We start from the raw sequence: 27,480 nt of genomic DNA, 5'->3' as shown, positions 1-27,480 counted from the left end.
TATTTTTTTACTTCAATTTATTTGTGCCCTCCTTCTCATTGTAAAAAAGTCGGTCACCTTACAGAAACAGAAAGTAGAATTTTAGATCCATGCTTTGTGAAGTCCAACAGGTGTCGGGGCCACATGTTGCTTTCAAAGGACTCCTGTTCCTAGGGAATCCCGAACAAACAGGGTTCAGAGTTAAATATAATGCTGCCACCCTGTCAATGAACATGGATGTACAAGAATACCTTGTTCAGTCTGGAATAGTTTTCTGACTTCAAGAAAACTCTCAGGGAAGAAGAAACCTTTCTTAGAAGAAGTTAGGAATAAACGTTCGATCTGAATAAAAATGAAGCAATTTATGGAAGAATACTTCTTTCTCCAATGGAGGAAATAAAGTCTAAGTATTTGACTTCATCTTTGGGTGCAAAATATCCGACAAATGAGTTGCTGGTTCCCATCTGCAGGAATCTTGATCATATTTGGGAGAAGAACAGGAGACGAGAGGCCAAGAGAGCGATGGTGGGGGTGTATTTTTCTTGGCATTCATGGTTGGAGACGCACAGCTCGCTAGGCATTCAGACATAAATATTTGGAGTTGGACACATGGACAGCAGGGCTGAAATAATTATTTAGAAATCACCTCAAATGAGGAGGAAAGATTATGAGGGAAGTTGCTAGAATAGACTTCTTTGGAAGCAAAATTCGAAGACTTGTTCAGATGTCAGCATCGCAACCACAGCTCCATGCATCGAAACCCTTTCCCTGACTTGTAGCTCATGATAAAACTCTAACCATCTTGCTTCTCAAATATCCTTGGTGTTTATGTTCAGCACGATCCCTTCATCTGAATCAAACTGATCCTTGCTCTTTTTCGGGTTTGGAAAGTCAGCTTGGACCTTCCTTATCTCAAAGGACCTTGGTAATCTCCTTCGAGGCCCTTTCCCTGTCCCATCCCTTGGCATTCACCCCTAAGCTTCTAGCCCTCTGCAAGCCATCTGCCTTTTCTCTTCTGTCTTTCAGCTTGGCAGCACCAGATGATGTTCAGATGAGTGCTCTGGGTTGGGATAAAAATCCTTTGGAACGGATGCTTTTTTAAAGTAGATTTACCTTCAATCACCATTTATTAAATCTCTCTCCACTGGAAACCATTGAATGGGGCCGGGAGGGTGCATTAAGCCCCGATTATAGAAAATCTGGAGGGGGGGGAGTTATCAGAGGGGGTAGAAACATAGCTTTATGCCAGTCTTTGTCTCATATTCCATATTTACTTGGCTTGGATCGCTCAGGTTTCTAACAAGGAGAGACATTCGCCTCCGATGGCTTCAGCTGGGACAGAGCATCTTCTAAACTTTATCAGCTGCTGGTTTCAGATGACTCCAGCTGGGAGCATGTCTGAATGAGGTTCAGCCTTGGCTGGGTTGGTTAAAAACTAGCCAGCCATGGAGGGCAAAGGCTTGGGAACCAAGAAGGGGCCGGGAGGGAAGCTCAGCGGCTCCGTCCGAAGGATGAGCAGCTCCTTCCAACGCACTTCTCTGAAGGGTTCCATGTCTGGATCCCAGAAGGTAAGGTGGGCATTTTGACCAAGAAAAGTCCTCGTGCTGAAGGGAGGGAGGGGGGGAGGGAGGGAGGGAGGGGGGGCTGAAAGCTCTCTCTGGAGAACAGCAGTTCAATGGGGAGGGGGTGTTTCACTGCTTTTGTTGTTGCAGATTTGGATTGAGCCCTGTGAGGGGTATTTTGAGGTGGAGTTGAGAGCTTTTCCTTGGAGACTGTCTTATACTTTTGAGGAGAGGGACATTTTGTGGGGGATGGTTGGCTGAGTCTATTGGTCAGGCTGGGGTAATGTCAGAAGATAAGGTCATCTAAGGTCTGGAGAAACAAGCCAGATGGGTGGTAGACTCAGATACTTGGCTGTATCTAGAGGGGACCTTCCTAAACTCCCTCTAGACAAAGATCTAATGACCCTGTTCCATCCTAAAGGAATTATGCAAGGCGATTCCTGGTCAGTTCTGCTGGGCTAATTCAGGGGTCAGCAACCCGCAGCTCTGGAGCCACATGTGGCTCCTTCGTCCCTCTGCTGCGGCTCCCTGTCACCCAAAATATGTGTCACAACCACCAATGTGCGACACTCACTGGCACACAATTTATTGAGCTTTTTGACCTCCAGTAGGCCAACCATGGATAAATAAGGTTTTTTTAAAGGTAAAAAATGATATATGCAGGAGTGTTGGCATCTGAAACAATTTATTTTTTTGTGATGGTTAGTCAAGATTATTTGCTTGTGTTTCTTTTAAAAAAAACAAGATGTGTAATAATTGAAATTAGGTGTAACAAATTGGTGAGGATGGATTGATTGAATCAGGCAGGGTTGGATCAGAAGACCTGGTGGTATGGCAGTGATGAGGTATGATGTCTGATCACTAACTTTGTGTGAATGCTGATTGAGATAGATGATAGATAGATAGATAGATAGATAGATAGATAGATAGATAGATAGATGGATGTATGTATGTATGTATGTATGGATGGATGGATAGATGGATAGATGGATAGATGGATAGATATGATAGATTGATAGATATGATAGAGTTGATAGATAGAGATGATGGATGGGTAGAGAGCATGAAAGAGAGAGAGATTAATGTTAGGCAGTTTTATTTTGGTTAATGTACTTAAAACTTGGCTAATGCATGGAAATGTTCAAAGAACAAGCTTAATTAAGTCGCTTAAAATATATTTTTACAAAGCATGTTAAGTTTTTGAACTGAGTTTGGTTCCATTTATTTTCTATTTTGGTGGCTTAGTATAGAGTGGAAACCATGACAGTTTAATTCTTTTATGTTTCGATGTTGCGTGAACCTCCAAAATGTGTTCATTCAGTAACCATTTCAAGCAGGCTGGTAAATAGCTTTGAGATTTCTTTCAAGGGGAGGCAGTAGAGAAAGAGTCTAAAGAAAGGAAGGATGTGTGCTCCGTTAAGCAAATCTGGCTTCTCTCATTGACTTTGCTTTTGGGAAACCAGCTGTGAAGTTTGCAGATGATGATCACATGTCCTCCACTGCAACATCATCAATACAGGCTGGTTGCCAAGGTCCTGACTTTTGATCACATGCCATCGTATGTGAGAGACTGGGTCACAAGTCACTTTTTTCAGTGTCATTGTAACTTTGAGTGGTCACTAAATGAATGGTTTCAAGTCAAGGACTGCCTATCATTTCCTCAATGTTTTTGGTGCCCTGTAGTGGGTGTCTAAATATGTGCACTCTGATGTGATGCTCCTATCACCTTGAGAGAAATAAGGATTTCTGAATACCACACATCTCGTCCTTTCTCCTGGTTTCAGTTTCCGTGTTTAGACCGAATTGCTTCTCCGCTTTCACCCCACAGGGTCAAAAAGCTTGGATAGAGAAGACTTTTTTCAAGAGAGAATGCATCCGCATAATTGTCAACAGCAAAGATGCCACCAGGTGACTTTCCTTCTGTCTTGGTGTTTGCATTGGTAATTCTTTGTCATCAACTGATTTTGCTTTTAAAGAACTGGTGTAAAGAACATCTCCAGACAATAAAAGAAAGAAAAGTGGTTAGATGCCAGCCACTGGGCCTGGTTTCATGTTTTGATTTTGACCTGGTTTTGCTTTGGCCACAGGTGCTGCTGTGGTCAACTCCTTCTTCAACACATCCCCATTCCAGCTGAAACGGCAAACAAGGATGGAGAAGACCCAACAAAGCAATTAGAGGCCCAGCCAGAAAAATGGTCTATCAGTAAACACACCCAAGCTCTCCCCACTGATGCCTTTGGAAATCTTGATTTCCAGGGTGGAGGTCATATCAATAAGTCCATGGTAAGTAAGAAGGGTTCGTTCTTTAGAGGAGTCAGTGAGGGCTCACCAAGATGGCCTTCTTAGTGATCTTCTGCTAGGGAGCCCCGGGACATTGGTCCTTAGGCAATGCCTAGGTTTCCACCCAAACCAACTTGGGAGCCAATGTAGAGAAGGGACCTTTGAGAAAATCTGAAGGAAACCCAAAGAGTCGAATTGTGTTCATGGAATAAAATGTGCAACTGGTGATAGGCTTAGAGCTTCTGGTGTCAGGTGCAACAAACCAGATCCACACATGAAGGTCCAATTAAATTCATTGCTAAAAGTCAATGCACAGGAATCTTCTCAACTGATGGTTAGCAGCACCTGCTAGGAGTTAGGAGTTAGATAAGGGAAAACAGAATTGAAGGGAAGTTGGACTTGCTTTGCTTGTGGCTATGTAGGGATTCCAGGCCGATCCCTCTTTTAACTCCTCCCCAAGGTTCTGCCATTCCTTCTCCTACATCTGGCAGGAACCCATAAAATACATCTGGAAAACAAAACCCTAACTCTAGAGTAGGCTCAAACTGTTTTCCTACCAAACTGGTTTGCCAGAAAGGAAACCAAAATTGGAGCTGAGCTAACTAGGATTTTGATCAGATCCAGCAACGTTTCTGTGTCCTTTTATCTTGCAGTACATCCGAGTGTCCTACGATACCAAGCCGGACTTGCTGCTCCAACTCATGGTGAAGGACTGGCAACTAGAACTCCCCAAGCTCCTAATATCTGTCCATGGGGGGCTCCAGAACTTTGAGCTGCAGCCCAAACTTAAGCAAGTGTTTGGGAAGGGACTCATCAAGGCGGCCATGACCACTGGGGCCTGGATTTTCACTGGAGGAGTCAGTACAGGTATCTAATGGTCAGCTGTCCATCACCTTGGAAGTTCTCTGGGAGGTCTCTTTCAAGAAGCTGGCTGAGATCAATGCCATGCTTTCTAGCAGGGTGTGTTTGTGTGGGTGGAAGACAAAGAAGCATTGTGTGCTTTGAAGGATGGCCCAAGTACTACAGTAACTATTGCACTGGGGATGAGTCATGGCTAAGCTTTGCAACGAGCTTGAGACAGACTATGCTGCCCAAAGATTTGGTGGAACTTCTAAAACTGCTGTGGTGGAACTTCTAAAACTGCTGTGGTGGAACTTCTAAAACTGCTTTGGTGGAACTTCTAAGAATTGTGGAAGATTGACCCTCCCAGAGAACTGCAGAAGGGTACCATCATTGTGAAACTCGTTTTCCATCTGGCCATTCAAGAAGATATCCAGTTTAGGTCCTAACGGGACTGTCTTAATCCGTGGGAAAGGGATGGGGGTCTTTAATGGAGAAAATGTTCTCTAAATTGCATGCCAGCGCCCCAGGGAAGAGGCTAATGCACTGGTCTCCTCCCTCATGCAGGAATCATTCGCCATGTTGGAGATGCCCTGAAAGACCACTCTTCCAAGTCCAGAGGACGCATCTGTGCCATTGGCATTGCCCCATGGGGCATTGTGGAAAACAAGGAAGATCTACTTGGGAAAGATGTGAGTTTGTCCCACACTTCTGGGGAGTTTTTAATCAAGTTTTTCCCCCTCTTTCCAACTTGATTAACATCCAGGTTCTTGCTCTTTCATTTGTAACTGCCTGTGTTTCTCTATCACAATTCCATCTCCTTTTCTTACTGGAAAACAAATGATTGAAGTAAGGAAGTGATTGCCTTGTTTTGTTTTGTTTTGTTTTGTTTTGTTTTGTGTTTTGTTTTGTTTTGTTTTGTTTTGTTTTGTTTTGTTTTGTTTTGTTTTGTTTTGTTTTGTTTTGTTTTGTTTTGTTTTGTTTTGTTTTGTTTTGTTTTGTTTTGTTTTGTTTTGATTCAGGGGGCTGGAAGCCTCCCTCATGCTTTCCTTACCCCAAATCAGCATGCATGCCATTATTGCAAAGTTATGGTCCCCATCATCGCATCTTCTAAAGCAGATGTGTTCTTAGGGCCTCCTTAAAAACAAGCAAGGGAAGGTGGAGCTACGCTGGCTGGAGAATTCTGGGAGTTGAAGTCCACAAGTCTTAAAGCTACCAGGTTTGAAGACCTCTGTTCTAAAGCTTTTCTCCCAGTCCTACCAAGCAAGAGAGATTTGGCTGAAGAGCACCCAACAGGAGAGCTTCAGATCTTTGGATGGCCTCCTCTGAGGTGTCATCAGCTCCACCTTTCCTTGCTTGCTTTTAAGGAGACCCTAAGGACACATCTGAATTCCTTCAGCAGATCCTTAGACAAAATCTTAAAGAGTTTGTTGTTTCCTCCCATCTGTCATTTTAATTCATAGCTCTGTTACCTCATTTTTAGTTCCTGCTTTGTTCTTAGCCACAATTTTGCTGTCACTTTCTCATTCAGTTTGGAGGCAACGCTAACTCTTAGCTTAGTGTTGAATGGATCAAAGTTGTGTGTGGGATTTTCCCTTCCTCCTTCTCACGAGGGCACAAGCTGGAGATGGGAAGCCTCTTCTTCGATTTTTCAGATTAACCAGAATTCCCCTGAACTTCAACCTTTTCCACCCCGACGCCTTCAGGAAGTGTCCTCTACCAGAAATGGCCTTGATTCAAAAAAGCTTTTATTTATTTGCTTGAAGAAGAAACAAGGTGGCAACTGATGCTAGAATTAAATTAATCTCTCTCAAGCTTTGGGCTGCCACGACCTATGTTGTGGATTTCATGTTGAGAGCCCCATCTTTGCTCCTGCTGCCAGATGCTGCGAATCTGCCCCCTTTCTTTGCATCTGGCCACCTTATCCAGGAGAGGATGCAAAACTGCCATCTGCCTGGAAATTTATATTTGGCTGGCTGATGACATTCTCGTTAAAGCTCTCTATTAATTGGCATTCTTCCTCCTGGGAAATCATCTCTGGATGGCAGAGATCTGTACAGTGGCACTCACTGTTTAATTTCTGTGACAGCCAGAGACAACTGCATCGGTGTGGGTTGGGATGTGGGGCCCTCCCCTAAACTCAAACAACCTTGTGCTTTTCTGCTTGACAGGTGACGAAGCTTTATCAGACGATGTCAAACCCACTCAGCAAACTTTGCGTGCTGAACAGCTCCCATACGCATTTCATCCTCGCCGACAATGGCACCCTGGGCAAATATGGAGCAGAGGTGAAACTGAGACGCCAACTGGAAAAGCACATTTCTCTGCAGAAAATCAACACCCGTAAGTGAGGGGGTTCAGGTCTTCTGCCCCCAAAGGCCCTGACCCCCATAACAATGATGAGCCATGGTTGTTTTCCTTGGCTGAGGAACCCTGGTAGTGCAGTGGTTAGAATGAAGTATTTCAGGCAAACTCTGCCCACTGCCAGGAGTTCGATTCTGACTGGCTCAAGGTTGACTCAGCCTTCCATCCTTCTGAGGTCGGTCAAATGAGGACCCAGATTGTTGGGGGCAAGAGGTTGACTCTGTAAACTGCTTAGAGAGGGCTGTAAAGCACTGTGAAGCGATATATAAGTGATATTGCTATTTTCCTTCCTTCCCTCCCTCCCTCCCTCCCTCCCTCCCTCCCTCCCTCCCTTCCCTTCCCTCTTTCTAATCCTTCCTTCCTTCAGCCGTGGTGGTGCAGTGGTTAGAGTGCATCACCAGGCCCCAGGTTGACTCAGCCTTCCATCCTTCCGAAGTTGCTAAAATGAGGACCCAGATTGTTGGGGGCAAGAGGCTGACTCTGTAAACCACTTAGAGAGGGCTGTAAAGCACTGTAAAGCAGTATATAAGTCTAAATGCTGTTGCTGTTGCTATCCTCATTTCCCCTTGAATCCAGGAGCTTCCTGATTGCTGACCAAGCTTGTATGGACTTCATGACCTGCGGGGTTCCCTTTGTCATCCTATGCCTGGAGCTCAGAGTGAGGCAGGGGTCGCAAAGGGCTGCTCAGCTGTTGTCTCTAACGTCAACCAGCCATGATTTGCAACCTAGCTCTAAAGAGTTTGGCTTGGCTCCTAGGACGACCCTTGGAACTCAAAACCAGAAGCCATTGTGGTAGTTGAGTAAAGTGTGCCCTTATGGTTAAGTGTAGTCCAGGTGCATGCAGCTGCAGGGTTTGTGTATGTCTAGCTTAATGAAAATAAGGACATGATAGCAGAGTTCCAATATTTGAGGGGCTGCCACAAAGAAGAGGAGGTCCACCTATTCTCCAAAGCAGGAGAAGGCAGGACAAGAAGCAACAGATGGAAACTAGTCAAGGAGAGAAGCAACTAGGAATGAAGGAGAATTTTCCTGACAGCGAGAACAATCCACTCATTGAATGGCTTGCCTCCAGAAGTTGTGGGTGCTCCAACACTGGAGCTTTTTAACAAATGATTGGACTGCCACTTGTCTGGAATGCTACAGGGTCTCCTGCTTGAGCAGGGGGTTGGTCTAGAAGACCTCCAAGGTCCCTTCCATCTCTGTTATTCTGTTATTCTTATGTTGCACCCAAAATTATGTGCAATATACTGTAAATACGGATGCCAATAAAACGACGCACCAATGGAGAACTGGAGGTCTCCCTATCCTGAAAACCTTTTGTTGACCTCTGATGGTGTGCTTGATTCATTCTACAGGCCTGGGGCAAGGAGTCCCTGTGGTCGGATTGATAGTTGAAGGGGGCCCCAACGTGATCTCAATTGTCTTGGAATATCTGCGTGAAGAGCCCCCACTTCCCGTGGTCATCTGCGATGGCAGTGGAAGAGCATCGGACATTATATCGTTCGCACACAAGTATTCGGAAGAAGGCGGGTGAGCTACTGGGGTACAGGGACACAGCTGGATTTGCCCTTGGCCCTTTTATTTGGGGAGTGGGTCCTTTCTTTCCCAAAAGTGTTTATTTTTTATCTGTTTCCCACCAAGGTCAATGAGTTACTACCTGTAGGGGGCACCACATGTTGTTTGCTATAATTCTGGATAAAGAATAGAGTAATATGGGGTCCTCGGTGCTCTCTGAGCTTGCTGCCTTTCCTGCAGACATTTCACGACCCAACTAGGTAACAATATCAATGTTGATGAAGATATAACTGGCGATGTTCCTTAGTTGGGTCACCAAATGACTGCAAGAAAAACACCAAGCTCAGAGAGCACCAATGGACCCTACAATTCAATCCCACGCTACAAATATTCTCTTCTATTGATAGAATAATACACAATGCACAATATCTAATGTCCCCTTCTTGATTTCTGAAGCCTAACAACCTCCCCCCCTCTCCCCCCCCGCTTTCTCTCCCTCAATTTTAGCATAATAAATGAATCTCTTCGGGACCAGCTGCTGGTCACCATTCAGAAAACGTTCAGCTACAGTCGGAATCAAGCCCATCAGCTCTTTGTGATTCTCATGGAATGTATGAAGAAGAAAGAACTGGTAAGGCCGTTATTGCAGTATTTATGGGAGCATTTATCAGCAATGTGATTTGGTCTGCTGCTCTTACCTCTACTTTACTGCTTTGTCAGTGTTGGCTGGAGTGTTCTCGGTGGTTCCTGACTGCCAAGGAGTAAAGTCATGCCTAGTTCAAATCAGTGCCGCCTTGTGATTCATCAGACCAGGTTAATTGCCGCGAGCAATGAGTGACAGCAATAGCCACAGATATCAAATGGTCACACAACCGGACATCTGGGTTTTTAGGGAATCCCTTTTGATGATGATATAATCAGCTTGTCCTTCTTAAAAGCCTCCATCAGCGAATGTCTTTTTTTTCCCCAATTGTCCTCATGATAATAGCAGTTAGGAGGCTATGAGAACCAGTTTGATCAGATTAACTCTTAATCCCCATGTTCTTCCTGAAGATAAACGGGGGCAGAGGAGACATCTCTGTGGCTCGTTCCTTCTTCCGGCCAATCCAGCAAGACTCCTTAAGGCTTCCAAACTGTGCGGCAGGCTTTATCGTTGCTTCTGTATTAAAGAAAAGGAAAAGGTTTAAGAATCAAATCCTTCCCCTCATCCCCTCTGGTTGGACCCTTAAGGATTGGGGAGGAAAATCCATATGCAGGCAACTTAACTGACTTAAAATATCTCTTTCTCTGAAGAATGTTAAATTGAGATGTAAATCGCAGTGCAGAGTCATCCCTCATGCAATAGATTGGCTGTGATTTTTATAGCAATTGAAAGACTGATTATGTACCATCAAGTCGTTTTTGACACCTAGCGACCACCGAATTGAATTCTTGAAATCTTCAGTGCCCCAAAGAGAAACATAGAAAGATTCTTCCTCTGCTTTTCCTCATGGTTGTCTTTGCTGGTCTTTAGATCACGGTCTTCCGCATGGGATCTGAAGGGCAGCAAGATATTGAGATGTCCATCCTAACGGCTTTACTTAAAGGTGAGCTTACCATGCAGGGAGTGAGAAGGTGTGGAGAGGTTGAGAAAGGAATGGAAGACAGGGGAGACTTGAACAATCTAGAGAGAGAAGTCAAGTCCACTGGCAGCTTCTCTCCTAAAGGGCAACTCAGGCCAAGTGGGAAGAACCTTGGAAAGAAGCAGTGGTGAAATCCAATTTTTTTAAATACTGGTTCTGTGGGCGTGGCTTGGTGGGCGTGGCTTGTAGGCATGGCAGGGGAAGGATACTGCAAAATCTCCATTCCCTCTCCACTCCTGGGGCCAGCCAGAGGTAGTATTTGCCGGTTCTCCAAACTGCTCAAAATTTCTGCTACCGGTTCGCCGAACTAATCAAAATTTCCACTACTGGTTCTCTAGAACCTGTCAGATCCTGCTGGATTTCACCCCTGGAGAGAAGCCTTTCAGAAACTTCAAAGACACTCTGCCTTCATGAACTCACTAATAACCAAGGCTGGGAAATTCCATACAAGACCTGTATGGACCCCAAAACTATCACTAAAGATACTTTACTGAAATCTTTGAAGTTCTAACTTCCTCTAACTACTCAACTTAGTGGAGTTGACACAAAGAACAGAGATATTGAGAAAAATAATACATCCTTATTTTTCATTTTAGGGTGACTTAACCCATGACAAAAGAAAGATTGGGCATTGTTGCCACAAGTCCTTTCTTGTATTGGTACAAAACTGTTGGCCTGGGCTTGTTTGTTTCCTTAGGTACCAACGTCTCTGCATCTGATCAGCTGAGCTTAGCGTTGGCTTGGAACCGGGTCGATATTGCCCGCAGCCAGATCTTCGTCTTTGGGCACCATTGGCCGGTAAAGATATCTTAGAGTCAAACTTCCTCCTCTTGGTATTTAAAAATAAAGTTTTACCTGTATTTAGATTTCTCCCTTGAAAGGAGAATTCTTGCTGGAATTCTTGTGCTAGTTATCTTAACCAGACCTTTGAGGGATTTGTTCTTGGTTTTAATCATCTCCAGTCCAAGCTGCTGCCAGAAGTCTACACCAGGGGTCTCCAACCTTGGCAACTTTAAGACTTGTGGACTTCAACTCTCAGAATTCCTCAGCCAGCTTTGGGAGTTGCCAAGGTTGGAGACCCCTGGTCTACACAATGCAGCAATAAGAAAAGGCCTTGTATTGTAGCTGGCCTTGTGTAGTATGTGCTTACCCTTCAGCCTCTCTCCCTTGTCAAATCTGCGCTGTCCAACCAGTTCTTCCTGCAATTCCGCCAGCCAAATTTGCATGAGAAGAGAAAGGAGGACGTCCAGTGTCCTTTTGCACTTACTTTTTATTTTCTTTTTTTAATTTTCTTTCTTTTCTTTTCTTTTCTTTTCTTTATTTATTTTGTCAATCATATATAAGATAACAGATAAAAGTATAAACATAATTTGAATACATGAAAAGAGTAAGTAAAAAGGAACATTAGGACAGGGTTGGTAGGCACGCTGGTGCACTTATGCACACCCCTTACAGACCTCTTAGGAATGGGGTGTGGTCAACAGTAGACAGTTTAAGTTTAAAGTTTTGGGGGCTTTGGGAAGAAACCACAGAGTCAGGTAGTGCATTCCAGGCATTGACCATTCTGTTGCTGAAGTCATATTTTCTGCAATCGAGTTTGGAGCGGTTTACCTTGAGTTTGTATCTATTATTTGCTTGTTTATTGTGGTTGAAGCTGAAGATCTGATGATCTTCAGATCATCTCTTTTGGGGATTGAAGAGAAAGGAGTCACTTGTTCCTACCCCCATCTCAACTATGTGTCTTGTGTTCTTTCCTTTCTAGCCACTGGGAAGTCTGGCCCCTGCAGATGGGGCCCTTCAGGAAAAGGAGAAGAAATCTCCCGCCCCTCAAGCGAAAGGTGGAAGAGGGAAAGGGAAAGGGAAAAAGAAAGGTGGAAAGCAGAAAGAGGAACCGGAGGAAGAGCTGGATCCAAGGAAACTTGAACTCTTGAACTGGGTGAGGTTGGCAAGGGCTTGGTGGCTCCTTTCAGCGTCGCCAAGGCTGGGAGGAAGGTTTTCATCTACATCAACCTGAACCTTTTCCTCTGCATGTAGCATTAAGACTCCTCTGAACCAGGTGCTTTCCAGGTGCTTTATTTGTTTGCTAGTCCTTGTGATCTTTGGCTTAATGTAGAACATAAGAGTAACACAGTTGGAAGGGACAGTGGAGATCTTCTAATCTAACCCCTATTGAAGCAGAAGGTCCCACACCACCCTGGACAAATGGCTGTCCAGTCTCTTCTTGAACACCTCCAGGGATGGAGCACCCACAATGCTGGGAGGCAAGCTCTTTCATTGATGAATCATTCTCACCATCAGGAAATTCCTCCTAGGTTCTGGGTTGGATCTCTCTTGAATGATCTTCCACCTCTTAGGTCTTGTATTATTGACTTCATTCTACACAGTTTCTCATGGTGCAAAATAATGCCCAGAGAGTATCCTAAGAGGATTCTTTCTGGGCACCAACTATGAAGATTCTGTCATACCTGCAAAAAATTAGGATGGATTAACTCCAAACTGAGTTAGGTTGAGGCTCTCACAGAACCCTAAGCCATAAAAAAGAAACCGAATCTAAAACTAACCCAGTTTTGCCAAGATTACCTCCATATTTTCCACCAGCTTCAGTATTTTTTTGCATTTATGGGTCATGCTCCCTCAACACATGCTTTGTATCGGCATTTTTTGTAGGTAAACGCCCTGGAACAATCAATGCTGGATGCCCTTGTCCTGGACCGGGTGGACTTTGTGAAACTTTTGATTGAGAATGGGGTCAACATGCAGAGATTCCTCACCATCCCACGTCTGGAAGAGCTTTACAACACTGTGAGTGACACTCGCAAGTTTCTTTTTAAACCTGTCCCATCAGGTGGAGTTTGGAGTAGGACAACTAAGCAAGCCTCCCGGAGGGTTGTGAAGGACCATGGGGTGAGTTCTTCTAAATCTTGGAATCATCTGCTGCTTTTAGAATCATTAGAATGGATCCTGTGAGTCTTCCTTCTGAAACAGGCTGAGTGAGGGTTTTTAACCTTCCAAAGCAGTGCTTGTCAACCACGACAACTTTAAGATGTGTGGACTTCAATTCCCAGAAGATTGGGGAATTCTGGGAGTTGAAGTCCACACATCTTAAAGTTGCCAAGGTTGAGAAGCACTGCTCCAGTGGAACAGACCTAGGGGAGGATAGCAGGTCAACTTGGAAATGGAATATCCTTCATGTTTCTTCCAAAGTCAAGAAGGTAGAGAGAAAAATTGAGAGGTGAAGATGGACAGAGGGGGAATTACTACTAAGGTATAGTGATACCCTATCATTATCATGCCACGTTGAATCAACCAAGTCTTTGCGTTAAGCCAAAATAGGGATTCTTTTCTTGGGCATAGCAGGTCATGTAAACACCTTGATATTCTAATGTTTATGTTTCAATGCCTTGCATAAACTCTACAGAAATGCCTTCGATCACCCAACGTTTTGTAAAAGAAAACCACAATGTTCTGTTTTTCAGAGACTTGGCCCACCAAACAACTTGCATGTGATTGTGAGAGACGTGAAAAAGGTAAATTAAAAAACAGTGGGGTGAAATGGGGGTTCCCAAAAATGTTTCTCACATTTATTTCAACTATCAAAAGATAGAAAGTGAATGTAAAATGGGAAGAGACCTGATCTCTAGGCCAGGACTCGTCTCCGAAATATTCCTTGAAAGATCCCTAGTAGAGTCAGATTCCAGCCTCTGCATTTCATTTGACCTGTTTGCAAAAGTTATTTTTGGGTTTAATATCTGGTGGACCTACCCACCCTTCTGAATCAGCAATGATTCCTTCCGTGCAATGGGAACAGCACGGAGTTGGGGGAAGACATCTTGCCTTTTTTTTTTTTTTTTGAGAAAGCTGCAGGGATATTAGCCCCTTCCATCTTTAGTTTCACAAGCGGAAAAGAAACATTGCTTGTAGTGGAAAATATAACCAAATCTTTGGGGAGAGAGAACCCTCTATCCACCCCCAAAAAACACATAAGTGTATGTTGCTCTTAGAGGGTTTCCCCCCCATAAAAGCAAATTTAAAAATTGGTTTAGAAATTTGATAAAATATATATGTTAGAGAGTTGGATGCTGAAGGATTTAATAGGGCAGTGACGGTGAACGTTTTCAGCACCGAGTGCCCAAACCGGAATGTGTGTGCATGTATGTGTGTGTGTGTGCATGCATGGTTGTTTTTTGGCTGTTTTTGGCCATTTTTTTGGCCATTTTCAGGCTGTTTTTGAGCTGTTTTCAGGGTGTTTTTCAGCCGTTTTGGGGCCATTTTTGTGCAGTTTTCAGCCTAAAAACAGCCCAATAAACAGCTGGGAAATGGCCTGGGTTTTTGGCCATTTTTGGCCATTTTTCAGACAGTTTTCAGGCTGTTTTCTGGCTCTCTGGCACCCACAAAGACCAGCTGGCCAGCGTGCATGTGAAGAAACCAGAAGAGCGGCTGGTGACGATGCGCGTGCCTACAGAGAGGGCTCTGCGGGCCACCTCTGGCACGCGTGCCATAGGTTCCCCATCACGGTAATAGGGTAACCAGCTATGGACTGTGAAAAACTGAGCCTCTAGAGGGCAGCAAAGAACTCAGAAAACTAATGTTTTACAGCCACCTATTGGTCATTTAACTCCTTGTAACCCAGATCTGATAATCCTTCTAGCTGTTTTTTAAGCTTTTTGGTGCCAGGTACCGACACAGATTGGATCCTGGAGATTTCTGGTGCCTGTTGGAAAAAAAACAAAAAAAACAAGGGAAACCGTGATAAAGGTGTATAATAGGAATGGAATGGAGCGAGTGAACCAAGCTAAGATACTTAGGTTGTTGCTGTCCTTAAAAATTGGAGTTCCCAGAAAAACGGATTGGTTGCGACAACCTGCACGATTTGGTCGGTTGAAAGCCAATCGGCTCACTTTACGTGTCTCTTAGCCGTTGCCCCGTGTTTTCCTCCGTCGCTCTCGATGAAACCCGAAAGGCTCCCCATTGAAACAGTCGAAGCATTGTGCTGAGATCAAAGCTCCAGGAAGTGGGCCAGAATTGAATTGAAGTGTTCATAATTTTCAGCATAATGACCTCCAAGGTTGTCCCACCTACTTGTGTACCATGTCTGGCCCTTCAACAAGCTTCTGATTGTTTGGTGCTGGTGGACAGATGTCTCGTCAGGAGGAGGCATCTTTGATGTCTTTGGGTCCTTCTCAGAAGCAAAAGCTCCTGGGACGGACAAAAGATAATGTAATAAATAAAGGAATGAAATCAACTTCCTTGTCTGCTCCTAAATTGAAATGTCAGCATTGTTGCTTATTAGACATTCTCATTCCTTGTTTCTGCTTCCCTGTTTGCCTTATTTGGGGAGGGGGTCTTTTCGAGTCAGTCTTGACTCTTGGCAATTGCCTGGACAAGGTCCTGCAGTTTTCTTGGCAAGATTTCAGAAGCGGTTTGCCATTGTCTTCTTCCTAGGGCAGAGAGAGAGTGGCTGGCTGGCAGGGGGATTCTGGGAGTTGAAGTCTGCAGGTCTTAAAAGTTTCCAAGGCTGGACATCCCTCTATGCTAAACCCTGTCCTAGGGTCTTTCAGATTGCAGCCTAATCTGGAACGCCTTGTTTCTTGGCCTGCCTTGTTAGCCTCTTTCAACAAGTCCATTTTGGTGAATTCTCTAGGGAAATCTACCGCCCGATTATCATATCAGCCTCATCGACATCGGTTTGGTGCTAGAATATCTCATGGGTGGGGCGTATCGCTGCAATTATACACGGAAGAGTTTCCGGACCCTCTACAACAATCTCTTTGGACCTAAACGGGTAAAGCCATTTTTTTTTTTTGCAAAATATGCTTCACGGAATAATTATACCTGTCCTTCTCCCCTGCTCTGCTCTGTGTTTTAATTTCAGCATAATGAGAATATGGAGTCCTTATTCCATTGTGATGGATGAATGATTGTCCAATCTTCTCTTGAAAACCTTTTCTTTTAATTTTATTGTAAAATACGTTAGATTGCAACTGGAAAATGATTACTTTAAAACTCATTTTTCTTCCTCTTTTTTCCTCACCATGCAGCCTAAAGCTCTTAAACTTCTGGGCATGGAGGTAAGTTCTTCATATATATGGGTGGAAATCCTTAAAAAAAAGAGTAAAGATTAAGCATTTCATGTTTTATTTAAAAAAAAAAGATCTTACTTTTGATGGCCATTTTAACCAGAAAGATCCTTGAGAGAGGCATACCTAGTTCAGAATGAAACTGGAAGGGACCTTGGAGGTCTTCTAGTCCAACCCTGTGCCCACTCTGCTCTGGTCCACAAATCACTGTGAAAGGATTGCAAATACTGATTTTGGGATTACCAATAAGCTTTAGCAAATAAGGAACATGCAAATAACAAGGAAGGCCTGTAATTGAAAAAGGCAGAGGGAAGAAGATCCATTCAGGAAATCAGGCAGAAGTGAAGAATTCTGTCTGGCCCAGTTACTTTGATCTAATGCAGTGTTTCTCAACCATAGCAACTTTAAGATAGGTGGACTTCAACTCCCAGAATTCCCCAACCAGCATTCCCCTGCAAGATTGCACCCATGCTGCCTAGTCGTCATGGGAGAGGAAACCAACTCACCTGAAGGTACCAGATGGCTAAGAAACATGTCAACGTATCAGCCACCAACCCAGTTGTAGCATTGCACTCAATTGCTTCCATGTCACAGCATGTGTAGGGAATTTGCGTTGAATAGTTGCATGCCACGCCTGTAAGAATATTCCCTGGTCTTTAGAATATCTGCAAGCATAACCACTCAGCATGCTAGCATTTCTCACCTTGTTCTGGAGCTCTCTGATGGAACTGCATGACCTTTTTTCTTAGTACATAAAGTAATAAAGGCAGACAAAGAATCTAATGAATGAAGGAATGAACCCTTTACCCAGATCATTTGTAGATCATGGCAGATGACTGAGAATAACGAGAGGTGATATCAACTCTGCTACTTCTTTCTAGGATGATGAGCCTCCCACCAAAGGGAAGAAAAAGAAGAAGAAGAAGAAGGAAGAAGACATTGACATTGATGTGGATGATCCAGAAGTCAGCCGTTTCCAATATCCATTCCACGAGCTCATGGTTTGGGCAGTGCTGATGAAGAGACAAAAAATGGCCCTCTTTTTGTGGCAGCGTGGAGAAGAAGCCATGGCCAAAGCTTTAGTGGCCTGTAAGCTCTACAAAGCCATGGCCCACGAGTGTATGGAGAGCGAGCTTGTGGATGATATCTCTCAAGATCTGGACAACAACTCCAAGTGAGTCAAAGGGCACAAGGGATTGGTTTGTAGGCAACATCAACCGTGTTCTCAGAAGGAGCAACACAATCCATCCTCTCCTTCTGCCCCCTTTGAAAAATGGTACAAGTGTGTTGGTTGGTTGGTTGGATTGTATGAGGTTGGTTGCTTGGCTGGCTGTGGAATTCTGGGAGTTGAAGTGCACACACCTTCAAGTTGACAATGTTGAGTAACACTGGTCTGGAAGCTGTTGGACAAGATAAGGATTGAGATGACATCCTTGACTGGTTCTTGCTTTCTTGGTTTCTTCAGTGTTTTTGGCCAGCTGGCTGTGGAGCTGCTGGATCAGTCCTACAAGCACGACGAGCAGGTGGCCATGAAACTCTTGACCTATCAGTTGAAGAACTGGAGCAACTCTACTTGCCTGAAACTTGCGGTGGCAGCCAAACATCGGGACTTCATTGCACACACTTGCAGCCAGATGCTGTTGACTGACATGTGGATGGGAAGGTTGCACATACGGAAAAACCCAGGTCTTCAGGTAGATGTAGACCATGAGTTCCTCCAGAGAGATTAGCCATAAATAAATAAAGCAGCCAGCTGCCACCTCCCCCCACCCCAGTTTTTTGTTCACTTGAACATGAAGGGATGATGGGAATCACAAGATCAATGCAGCTGGAGAATATCTAGCCAGGGAAAATCAGCCTCTAGGATCCCCTGAGCTTTAATGACTATTTAATGACTTCCCACCCTCTTTTCCCCCACTCAGGTCATCATGGGGATCCTCCTCCCCCCCACCATTCTCTTCCTGGAATTCCGGACCAATGACGAGTATCAAACATCCAGTGAAAAAGAAGTTGGGAAAGAAAAGGAGGAAGAGAATGCGGTCAGTCTCACTCTTTCCTAGTCCAGAGTAAACTCAAGTCAACTCAAGGACTCCCTGTATTCCTTTCTTTAGAGGAACCCATCGTGGGTACATTCATTCTTCCATCTATTCTTCCATACTTTTGAACCAACAGGTTTTGCAAGAGTTTCCAGTCCTCAACCTGGTGAACCAGAGATGAAAATTCATCCAAGAAAGTAGAACTATATACTATAAAACAGAAGTGTTCTAGGGCTTGGTGGAAGCCTATTTGAAAAACAAGAAAGCTATTTAGCAATGAGAACTGTTTCAACTCTCTTTGTTGAGAATTGGGTGATATTTGGGGGTGATCGGTTGCCTGGTTGTCTCTGTCTTCCAGGATGCCAATGCCGATGCTGGATCTCGAAAAGGAGATGAAGAGGGCGGGAAGACTAAGCAGAAAGGCCTTCCCATCGGAACAAAGATCTGTGAATTCTATAACGCACCAATTGTGAAGTTCTGGTTTTATACGGTAAGTAGAAATATATCCCTGCTGATCTGAAAACAACATGGTTAGTATCTCTTTTGCCAGTGTATTGTGGGTTCAAGGAAGTTCTCATTGGGATGTGAGGTTCTCCACTCTCTTTAATGAGGCTGGTCCTGATCTACTTCATCAGCTTTCTAGAAGAATCTTCTGGGGCACACAAGGCTGAACTTAGTAATCCTTAGCAGCATCTGATATTTTGGTAACTCTTGGTGATGGACATCTTGGACTGTAATTTGGAGAAGAAAGCATCCTAGGGGACAGGTGGGCTCCTCTCTACTGGACCAGAGACTTGTTTTGAGCATATGATTATGCTAGATGTCCTCTGGAGTCTCTTTTGAATCTAAATTCTGCAGTTCTTGGAGAAAGTGTTATTATGGTCCTCCAACAGACCAGCAAAGACATGAGTTGCATGATCTCATCCTCAGATATGCTACCTGGGCTACTTAATGCTGTTCAATTACATCATCCTGGTCCGGATGGAACGGTGGCCCTCAATCCAAGAATGGGTAGTCATCTCCTACATCTTGACTCTGGCTTTAGAGAAAGTCAGGGAGGTGAGTAAAGTTAGCACTGTGTTGGGTCCTCTAAAATCTTTAACCCGGACAGATGCCTGAAATAAGAAGAAAGTTCACGCATGAGAAAACTTCTTCACATTTTTGCATCTTTCTATCATGAACTGGTATATCAGGAAATTAAGGCCTAAAGTTCAGGACACACTTTGGAAGGAAAGAAGGAGCAAGGAGGAGACTGACTGACTTTGAGATCATTCCACCTTGAGACTTGCTGCTCATTATACATGGAAGCACAAAAATTGAAATCCTGCTCCTGTTCCTAACCCCCCCCCCATCCAAGTTTATCTTCTCTCCTCCACCCACACCTGAATTGCTTTATTTTCAGATTTTGATGTCAGAACCAGGGAAGCTAAGTCAGAAAGTCAAAGTATGGCTGCAAGAATATTGGAACATCACTGATTTGGTGGCCATCTCTGTGTTTCTGATCGGAGCTGTTCTTCGCTTGCAAAACCCACCTTACATGAGTTACGGAAGAGTGATCTATTGTGTGGACATCATTTTCTGGTACATCCGTGTCCTGGACATCTTTGGTGTGAACAAATACCTGGGACCCTACGTCATGATGATTGGGAAGATGGTAGGTAAATGCAGGTGGTCCTATGCATCAGAGGACAGTGGCAAGAAGGAAAAAAACAGGCTGTGCGGTGCCTGAAAACAGGAAGAACCAAGAAACCTGTGGAAGGATCTAGGGATCACCTATGGTCTCTAGACATCACCTTTGGGGTCTCTAGCCTCACCTGGTTGGGCAATTTGTCTCCTATCATTACTCCTCTGGTCTGGCCATCCCAATTAATCAGGTTAAACCAAAGTCTCTGCCCTTGCGTTAAACAGTTTCTTACGTCTCCACCTTTTAAGACTGATCTCAAAAGAGAGACATCTGGCCATCTTCTGTGCCTAACACGAGTGCTAGGGAACTGCTTCTTCATGTCATAATCATGGAAAGATTATAACTGGGGAAAGAGGATCATCTCTCCCATATGACAATAGAGCAGCCATTCCCTTCGAAGGTCCTCTGGTGGGTTATCTTATTGTAAAGTTCTTTAGTCAAACATCCAAAACTGATGTTCCTGCTCCCCTGGAGACCTTGTGAAGTCTACTTCTCCCTAGATTGCTCTTGAAGGTTTCCTTGAGATGAAAGCTTGAGGCTGTAAATGCTTCTTGCCCTGAGTCTTTGCTCCCACTGATTCTCCACTAAGACTTCATCCCGGGCTCTTAACTCAAGTTCTTCTCTTGGACAGATGATTGACATGCTGTATTTTGTGGTCATTATGTTGGTGGTCCTGATGAGTTTTGGGGTGGCTCGCCAAGCCATCCTCCACCCCGATGAAGAACCCACCTGGAGATTGGCCCGTAACATCTTCTACATGCCCTACTGGATGATCTATGGAGAGGTCTTTGCTGATCAGATAGACCGTAAGAGCAGAGTTCATAGTAAGATTCTGTTTCCTGTTTTCAGGCAGATGATCAGATTCAAAGGAATCCATGACCCTTTTTGAGTTTGGAACCTTTTCTTCCTTTGATGGCATTCTTACCTTGGTCATTTCTCCCAACCCACCCATCACCTTGAGGAAATCCCTTGCATTTTGTCAGGTTGAAAGACAAGAAATTGTTCCTTTCAACAACATGGCCTCCATCCATTTTTTCTCCAGTGTATTCAGCAATTTGTTGTCTTCAATCCATTGCTTGAAGTTCAAAGCCCGAGGGATATAAACTTGCCACCAAAGGCCTACTTGGAAGAAGGAAAGCTTTGGACTTCCTACAAAATGTCTAGTTCCTCCTTTCCTGGATTTGGGATTTGCATCTTTTTTATAGCCGAGTTGCTTAAAAGACTCTTACTGGCACTTGGAAAACAATGGCAGGACTGAATATTCTGGTCTTCTCATAAAAATCCCCTTTTCCTAAATCACAGTTCAGCTTCCTGAGATCTCAAGAATTAAAATGAACAGCAACTTTTTAAAGCCCCTGTGGCTTTACCAGGTGCGATCAATGGGTGTGATCAAAACCTTGCTTGCCTCTGGATGAGGATCCTCACAATTGCTAATTGGGAAGAGTTTGGTTTGCATTCCCACAACATTTTTCTCCAGATCGCAGCTTTCCCAGGATGGCCTTGGAGTCCATCATGTTGTGATTCCCCAATGATGTTTCGTGCTTGTGTTGACTGTGATCCTAGACATTCCTTTACATCATGGAAATAGCTAGAATATATATTTGCACGATCATCTGCCTGCTGCCATGAATAATATTTTAGAAAGACAAAGAGCAAAGGAAATTCCAGAGCATGACAAAGCGATTGTTCCGGAGTCTCTTTCTTGCCTCTTAAAAATATTGGACAAACGTATTTCTTTCTGGCAGCTGAAAAGTTTCCTAATCTCAGCCACGTGCTTTCCTTTCTTCCCTCTCTTTTTAATTCTGTTTCTTTTGTTTCGTTCCTTGCTTTCGCAATGCTGCGCTAGTCTATGCCATGGAGATTAATCGTAAGTTGATGAATGAATCAAAAGTTCTTCCCCCCCGCCCCCCTGGGTAGGAGATTCCTTCCTTTGCTTCATCAGGTGTTTTGGGGTTGAGTTCAGCTCAGCTGTATAACACCAAAAAACAGCCCCAAAGCTGCTTTCAACATGCATCTTAAACTTGTCCAGCTGCCAAAATCCTACAGCTTGCAATGCTTGGTGGGCACACAGAAGGGTGGTGGATGAGCAGCCGGTGAGAATTTAGCTTGCTCTCTCTCTAAGCAACGGATTACACGGAATGCTATTCTTGCATTTGGGTTGGTGGCAGTAGCTCTTCCATCTGTTACACCTTCTGTTCTCTTCGGCTGGCGGGGAGAAATGGGAACTCGGTGTTTCTCCACCACTGTAGAAGGAAGAAGCTCTTTTCAACCGTCTGAGTGCAGGTTTCCTAGCATTTTAGCTCCCCCTTAAAATCCACCTGCATCTCTCCCACTCAAGAGATGAGGTTGGCATCCATCCAGACGATGAAATTCACATCCAGGACGCCTCAAAGATTTGTGGGAGACATTTCCCCTTAACTGTAGTTAAGGAAAATACACTTGATGGCCACTTCAGTGGGGGGCCTGAAGCCTCCTTAATCATCCCCAAAGTTGCTTTTTCCAAAACTTTCTCAGTTTTTTTCTTCACAAACAATTCGCTTCTCATCCAAGAAATTTCTGAAGATCTGAAGAAGCTTCTTGGATGAGAAGCAAAACATTTGCAAAGAATAAATCAAGGAAGTCTAGGTGCCTTTTGCAAAAAGCAGTTTTGGGACAACCATGTCCTGAAGGATGCAGAATCTCCATAGATGCCTCCATAATCATGCTTCCCCATTTCTATAGAAGTGTGTCTGTGCCAGAGTTGTGAAGGCTAATCCAATTTCCTTCCCAGCTCCTTGTGGGGATAACCTTTATGATGAGGATGGCAAACGGCTCCCCCCTTGTATCCCTGGTGCTTGGCTGACTCCTGCCATCATGGCTTGCTACCTGCTGGTTGCCAACATTCTCCTGGTCAACCTCTTGATTGCTGTCTTTAAGTGAGTATTTCATTTTCCTCCCCTTGTCTTCCGGTCAAAAAGATCTCCAGTGTCAGACTTCGGTTGGCAGGATCCATATGACTCTTGACCAGTGGTGAAATTCATTTTTTTTTTACTACCAGTTCTGTGGGCGTGGCTTGGTGGGCATGGTGTGGCTTGGTGGGCGTGGCAGGGGAAGGATACTGCAAAATCTCCGAAATTTTGGGCTCAATTGTGGTCGTAAATTGAGGACCACCTCTATTGCCAGATTATGCAAATTATTCTCTGCTCGTTCCCAATTACAATGGTGCTGGGCAGAGATTCTCTCGAAGGACGCACCTCCCACTAATATTCTGTCTCATTTACTCTTTATTTATTTATTTATTTTATTCAATTTGTATCCCGCCCTTCTCCTAGTGGACTCAGAGCAGTGCACAGCCAGAACTAAGCAGAAAACAAGGATTCAAAGATATTTCCAGTGCGTATTTTTACTTTGCTCTGCCTGGGCACAAACGTAGAGGCCTAGATAAACACGTCTGTGCCCACTTTGGGTGTCGTTCTGCTTTGAAATCAACAAGCAACTTTTTATTTTGTTGCCCGCAGCTGAGTGTCCAATAGTTGAAAAGGGCATGTGTTTGAAAAAGGAATTGGTGCCAGTTGCACAGCTAATTCGCTTAGGCGTCAGGAGAGGAGAGGAGAGGAGAGGAAGAGAGAGGGAGGGAGGGAGAGAAGCATTAGTTTGTAAATATTGACACAATGATGGTTGTGTGCAGAGTTGGTAAATAAAACCAGCCCTCTAGAAACTGGGTCATGCAGTTGACATATTCTTACCTGTGAAAATCACACCAGAAAGGAGAGGAATAAGGCAGAAATCTGAAGGCCCCTCTCAACAAGCCCATGATGGTGTAAGACGTTACTGTTGCTCATGGCCGAATGTTCAACCAAAGGAGATGGTCTTGTTGTGCTGTCATGGGTTTTCCATTGGATTTCTGGATGCTGGCTGGGGAATTCTGGGAGTTGGAGTCCACAAGTCTTAAACTTGCCAAGTTTGGACACCCTTGCTCTAGTCTAGATGAATCCTAGCTTTGTAGTAGAGAGATCTGCAGCGAGTGACCTGGCTAAATGGTGGCGTTGTATCTCTTGCAGCAACACTTTCTTTGAAGTGAAATCCATCTCCAACCAAGTCTGGAAATTCCAGCGGTATCAGCTGATCATGACTTTCCATGACAGGCCCGTCCTCCCACCCCCCATGATCATCTTCAGCCACCTGTACATCATCATTGTACGCGTTTGCTGCCGCTGGAAGAAGCACAAAGAAGGAGACCAGGATGAAAGTGATCGTGGGCTAAGTATGAGGAGAACACTCTTTTCTAGCAGATGCCTAAGCTCCGGTCATTGGGGCTCTGTCTCAAAGGTGCTTTTTCAAGAGGAAACTGGACTTTCTGGTTTTTCTTTGAAGACGTTTCGCTTCTCACCCAAGAAGCTTCTTCAGCTGAAGAAGTGAAGAGCTGAAGAAGCTTCTTGGATGAGAATTCAAAACATCTTCAAAGAAAAACCAGAAAGTCTGGTTGCCTCTTGAAAAAAAAAAAGAAGAACCTCTGGGACAACCATGACCTGGAGGACTGAGAACCTCCATAGACATTGGGGATCTGTTTCCTGCCTACAAAGACATATGTCCCCCAAACAGAAAACCAGCAGAATAAGGAAGAGGCCGGGCTACGAGCTTCTCCCGTGATATATTGTAAATATTTTTTTCCATGACCCCTAAATTGCAATCCATGGATGATCACAACCTTCCTTTCGCTCTCTTCAATATACAAGAAAACCCAGCAAGCCATCTATGATGATCTCTAGGTTCTCCATTTTGGGGGACTGTTAAGACAAAACTAGGTGCTATGTTTCGTGGATGGTTTCATGGATTTTTTTTCCTGCACCTTGTTGAGGGTTGGATGGATCTATTGATTGGATGAGATTGTTTATGAGTAAATGTGATCAAGATTGGGTTACTAATATTGCAGGATGCTTTCCAATAATTATTTTGAGAGCCCAACTGTTGCATTATTGTTCTCACAGCTAGATGGCCAGCTTGATTTAGGTTAGTGGCATTTAATGATGTTCTCTAGCATCGCCTCCTTCAAAGCTTTAAATCAGTATCTCTAGCAAACCTGGTTCTGCTCCTTTGCCATGTTTCAGCCTGATGACAACAGAGCAGAGATGACATGAAAGAGCAGCTTTAAAATGTGCCCTTCCCTCTTTCCTTTGAAGTATTGTGAAAATGCAAAGGACAGTTGTTGCTTCTTCAAAACCATGCCCCTTGCTATTGTCCCTCCCCACAACGCACCTGCCAGAACAAAGCAACATGACTTAGTAACTGTCCGTTTCAGAGCTGTTTCTAACCGATGAAGAGTTGAAGAAACTGTACGAATTTGAGGAACAATGTGTGGAGGAATATTTTCGAGAAAAAGAAGACGAAGAGCAGTCCTCCAATGACGAACGCATCCGAGTTACATCTGAAAGGTACCCCCAATGGGATATCAGTCCTTTTCCCCAGGAAGCAAAAGAAAATACCGGCTGGAAACATTTTGTTATTTTTCTCCTGGAAATGCCATTTCTGTGTCCACGTTAACGTACAGTGGTTGAAAATTAAAAGTTTTGGCTTCTAGACTTCACCCAAGTCAAAATTGGGAACTACTCCTCAATTGGGATAATTGAGAATTATCCGCCAGCACTAACTTCTGAGCCCTCCTGTTAAAACTGGAAAAAGGAATATTTTTCCTTATTTTCCTAATTTTTCTAAATCCAAGATTCTTCCTTAAGGGAGTCCAACTGATTCCTGATTCCTGATTCCTTATTTTTTAATGCCCTCATATTTTGCCATATTTCCATCCTTTATTTCATCCCCCGCTTCCTAATTTGAACCCTATGACTGGGCAGTGGACAATTGGACACCTCAAGGGCCTGACCCCAAAGCAGTAAAATGATAGTCACAGCTTTCAGCTCAAAAAATCAACTTTTATCAGTAAGTTAAATGGCTACTCTTGAAAAGTTTGAGTTGTCCGGCCAAATACCTGACCCCACTAAATTAATTGACCCTCATTTCCACCCCCCCCTCTTATTTTCTTGTTTTTCCTTTATGATGTTGCCCTGATCAACAAAGAACATTCTCAGAATCCATCAGTTAAACTAATTAAACCCCTGATAAGAACTGAAGAATTTTTTCCCTCACTTCTGTTGTCCCAGCTGGTCGTTCTAATCTTCGCGAGAACATCCGACTGTTTTGCTGAACCATCCGTTTCTTTCTACCCTCCAGGGTTGAAAACATGTCGATGAGGTTAGAAGAGGTGAACGAAAGGGAGCATTTCATGAAAGCTTCTCTTCAGACGGTGGATCTTCGTCTTTCTCAGCTGGAAGACACTTCTGGCCGCATGGCAACAGCTCTGGAGAAACTGGCCGGCATTGACACGTCGGAGCTGATTCTCCCACGTTCTCGGGCCTCCTCTGAATGTGACGCGGCCTATCTTTTGAGGCAAAGCAGCGTGAATAGTTCGGATGGTTACAGCATCTACCGCTACCAGACGGATGAGCTGATCTGTGACACTTTGCCCACTCCAATGTCTCCAGCACTGGCGTTGCGTAAAGCAGATTCCAAGATGCAGCTGGCTCCAGAACGTCAAGGAAGCCTCCGTTCTGTCTTGGGCCCAAATGTGGCAACCTCTATGGAAGACAGTAAGAACACCTTAGAGGTCATTCAGGCTGCCCCTAGCTCATATTCCAGTTCAGTAGACCCACGAGATCAGTCTCCAAGTTATGAGTCCATATCTCAATCTCTTACGCGAATGGATAGTATTGAGAACAGTCAATCTGGAACCCAACTAGCTCTGCAGAATGCCCAGCTACCTCTAGGGAAGACCAAACTGGAAGCCACCATCTCTTATCCCTTGGACAAGCCTAGAGCAAGGAGATACTACCCAACGGAAACAGGCAACGCTTCTCACGCCGCCATAATGAAGTCAAAGAGTTTTATTTTTGCACAAGGCGGAGATTCAGTTGGCGGGTATAACAATTGGACGGTGGTGGACCAAGAATATAGGACTATCATGAACCAAGTGTGCCCTTCTGCGGTTCAGCAGTGGACTGCTGAATGGAAGTATGAACTTCAGCAAAAAATGGATGATGAGCCCCCTCCCGAATATCCAGGTGTTGTGCCTCAGCTGGAGGATCAGGTAGAGCAAAAGTATTTGCTGGCCAGCCCTGAAGAGAATAGTGAGATAGGCAAAGTTGAAGGTCTCAGTCTCTCCCCCATGTCCTCACCACTCATTCAGAGGAGGCCATCATGCAACAGACACTCGGTGAAGTCAGGAAGAAGTGGTAGATATCCACCTGGGCGGTCAAGGAGTTTACACAGCCGTTCTCAGAGAACCAAGACCATTAAGGAGAGGCTAAATAGGCCAGGACATGCCAGTAGCAGCAGCAGCTTGATGATCCCTTCTGGATCTCCAACGGAGGAGCGGAAAACAAATCAAGAAAAACCCTCCACAGAAACCGAATGCTAAACATGGCCTTTTTCGATGAGTGAGCCACAGGAGAAGAGATTGGACTGGCTTTGCTAGGCCTTGACAAGAAAAGA

At 44.3% G+C, this 27,480-nt stretch overlaps 1 protein-coding gene across 1 annotated transcript; it reads left to right on the top strand.

Moving 5' to 3' along the window:
• The first annotated feature begins 1,424 nt into the window (after positions 1-1,424).
• Positions 1,425-27,433, top strand: TRPM1 (transient receptor potential cation channel subfamily M member 1). Its single transcript, XM_070953825.1, has 27 exons — positions 1,425-1,547; positions 3,370-3,449; positions 3,629-3,824; positions 4,475-4,688; positions 5,229-5,353; positions 6,833-7,004; positions 8,381-8,555; positions 9,048-9,171; positions 10,054-10,126; positions 10,860-10,960; positions 11,925-12,098; positions 12,830-12,964; positions 13,639-13,689; positions 15,804-15,944; positions 16,201-16,230; positions 17,121-17,413; positions 17,705-17,933; positions 18,162-18,278; positions 18,634-18,765; positions 19,206-19,334; positions 19,678-19,929; positions 20,591-20,765; positions 21,806-21,826; positions 22,730-22,874; positions 24,000-24,202; positions 25,238-25,370; positions 26,164-27,433. The coding sequence occupies exons 1-27, from the start codon at positions 1,425-1,427 to the stop codon at positions 27,404-27,406; spliced, it is 4,986 nt and encodes a 1,661-aa protein (XP_070809926.1). The 3' UTR covers positions 27,407-27,433.
• The last annotated feature ends 47 nt before the right edge of the window (positions 27,434-27,480 follow it).

This window comes from Pituophis catenifer, unplaced genomic scaffold (assembly GCF_029215685.1).
Source record: "Pituophis catenifer annectens isolate HBS135680 unplaced genomic scaffold, rPitCat1.0.hap2 SCAF_14, whole genome shotgun sequence".
Taxonomy (NCBI): Eukaryota; Metazoa; Chordata; class Lepidosauria; order Squamata; family Colubridae; genus Pituophis; species Pituophis catenifer.
This window is presented reverse-complemented; position numbering and strand designations above follow the sequence as displayed.

Excerpts from the sequence above, each read along its gene's own strand:
- TRPM1 (XM_070953825.1), top strand. The coding sequence starts at position 1,425 with ATGGAGGGCAAAGGCTTGGGAACCAAGAAGGGGCCGGGAGGGAAGCTC. Across the intron at positions 9,172-10,053 it reads GTATGAAGAAGAAAGAACTG|ATCACGGTCTTCCGCATGGG; the intron begins GTAAGGCCGTTA and ends GCTGGTCTTTAG. Across the intron at positions 16,231-17,120 it reads TTAAACTTCTGGGCATGGAG|GATGATGAGCCTCCCACCAA; the intron begins GTAAGTTCTTCA and ends ACTTCTTTCTAG.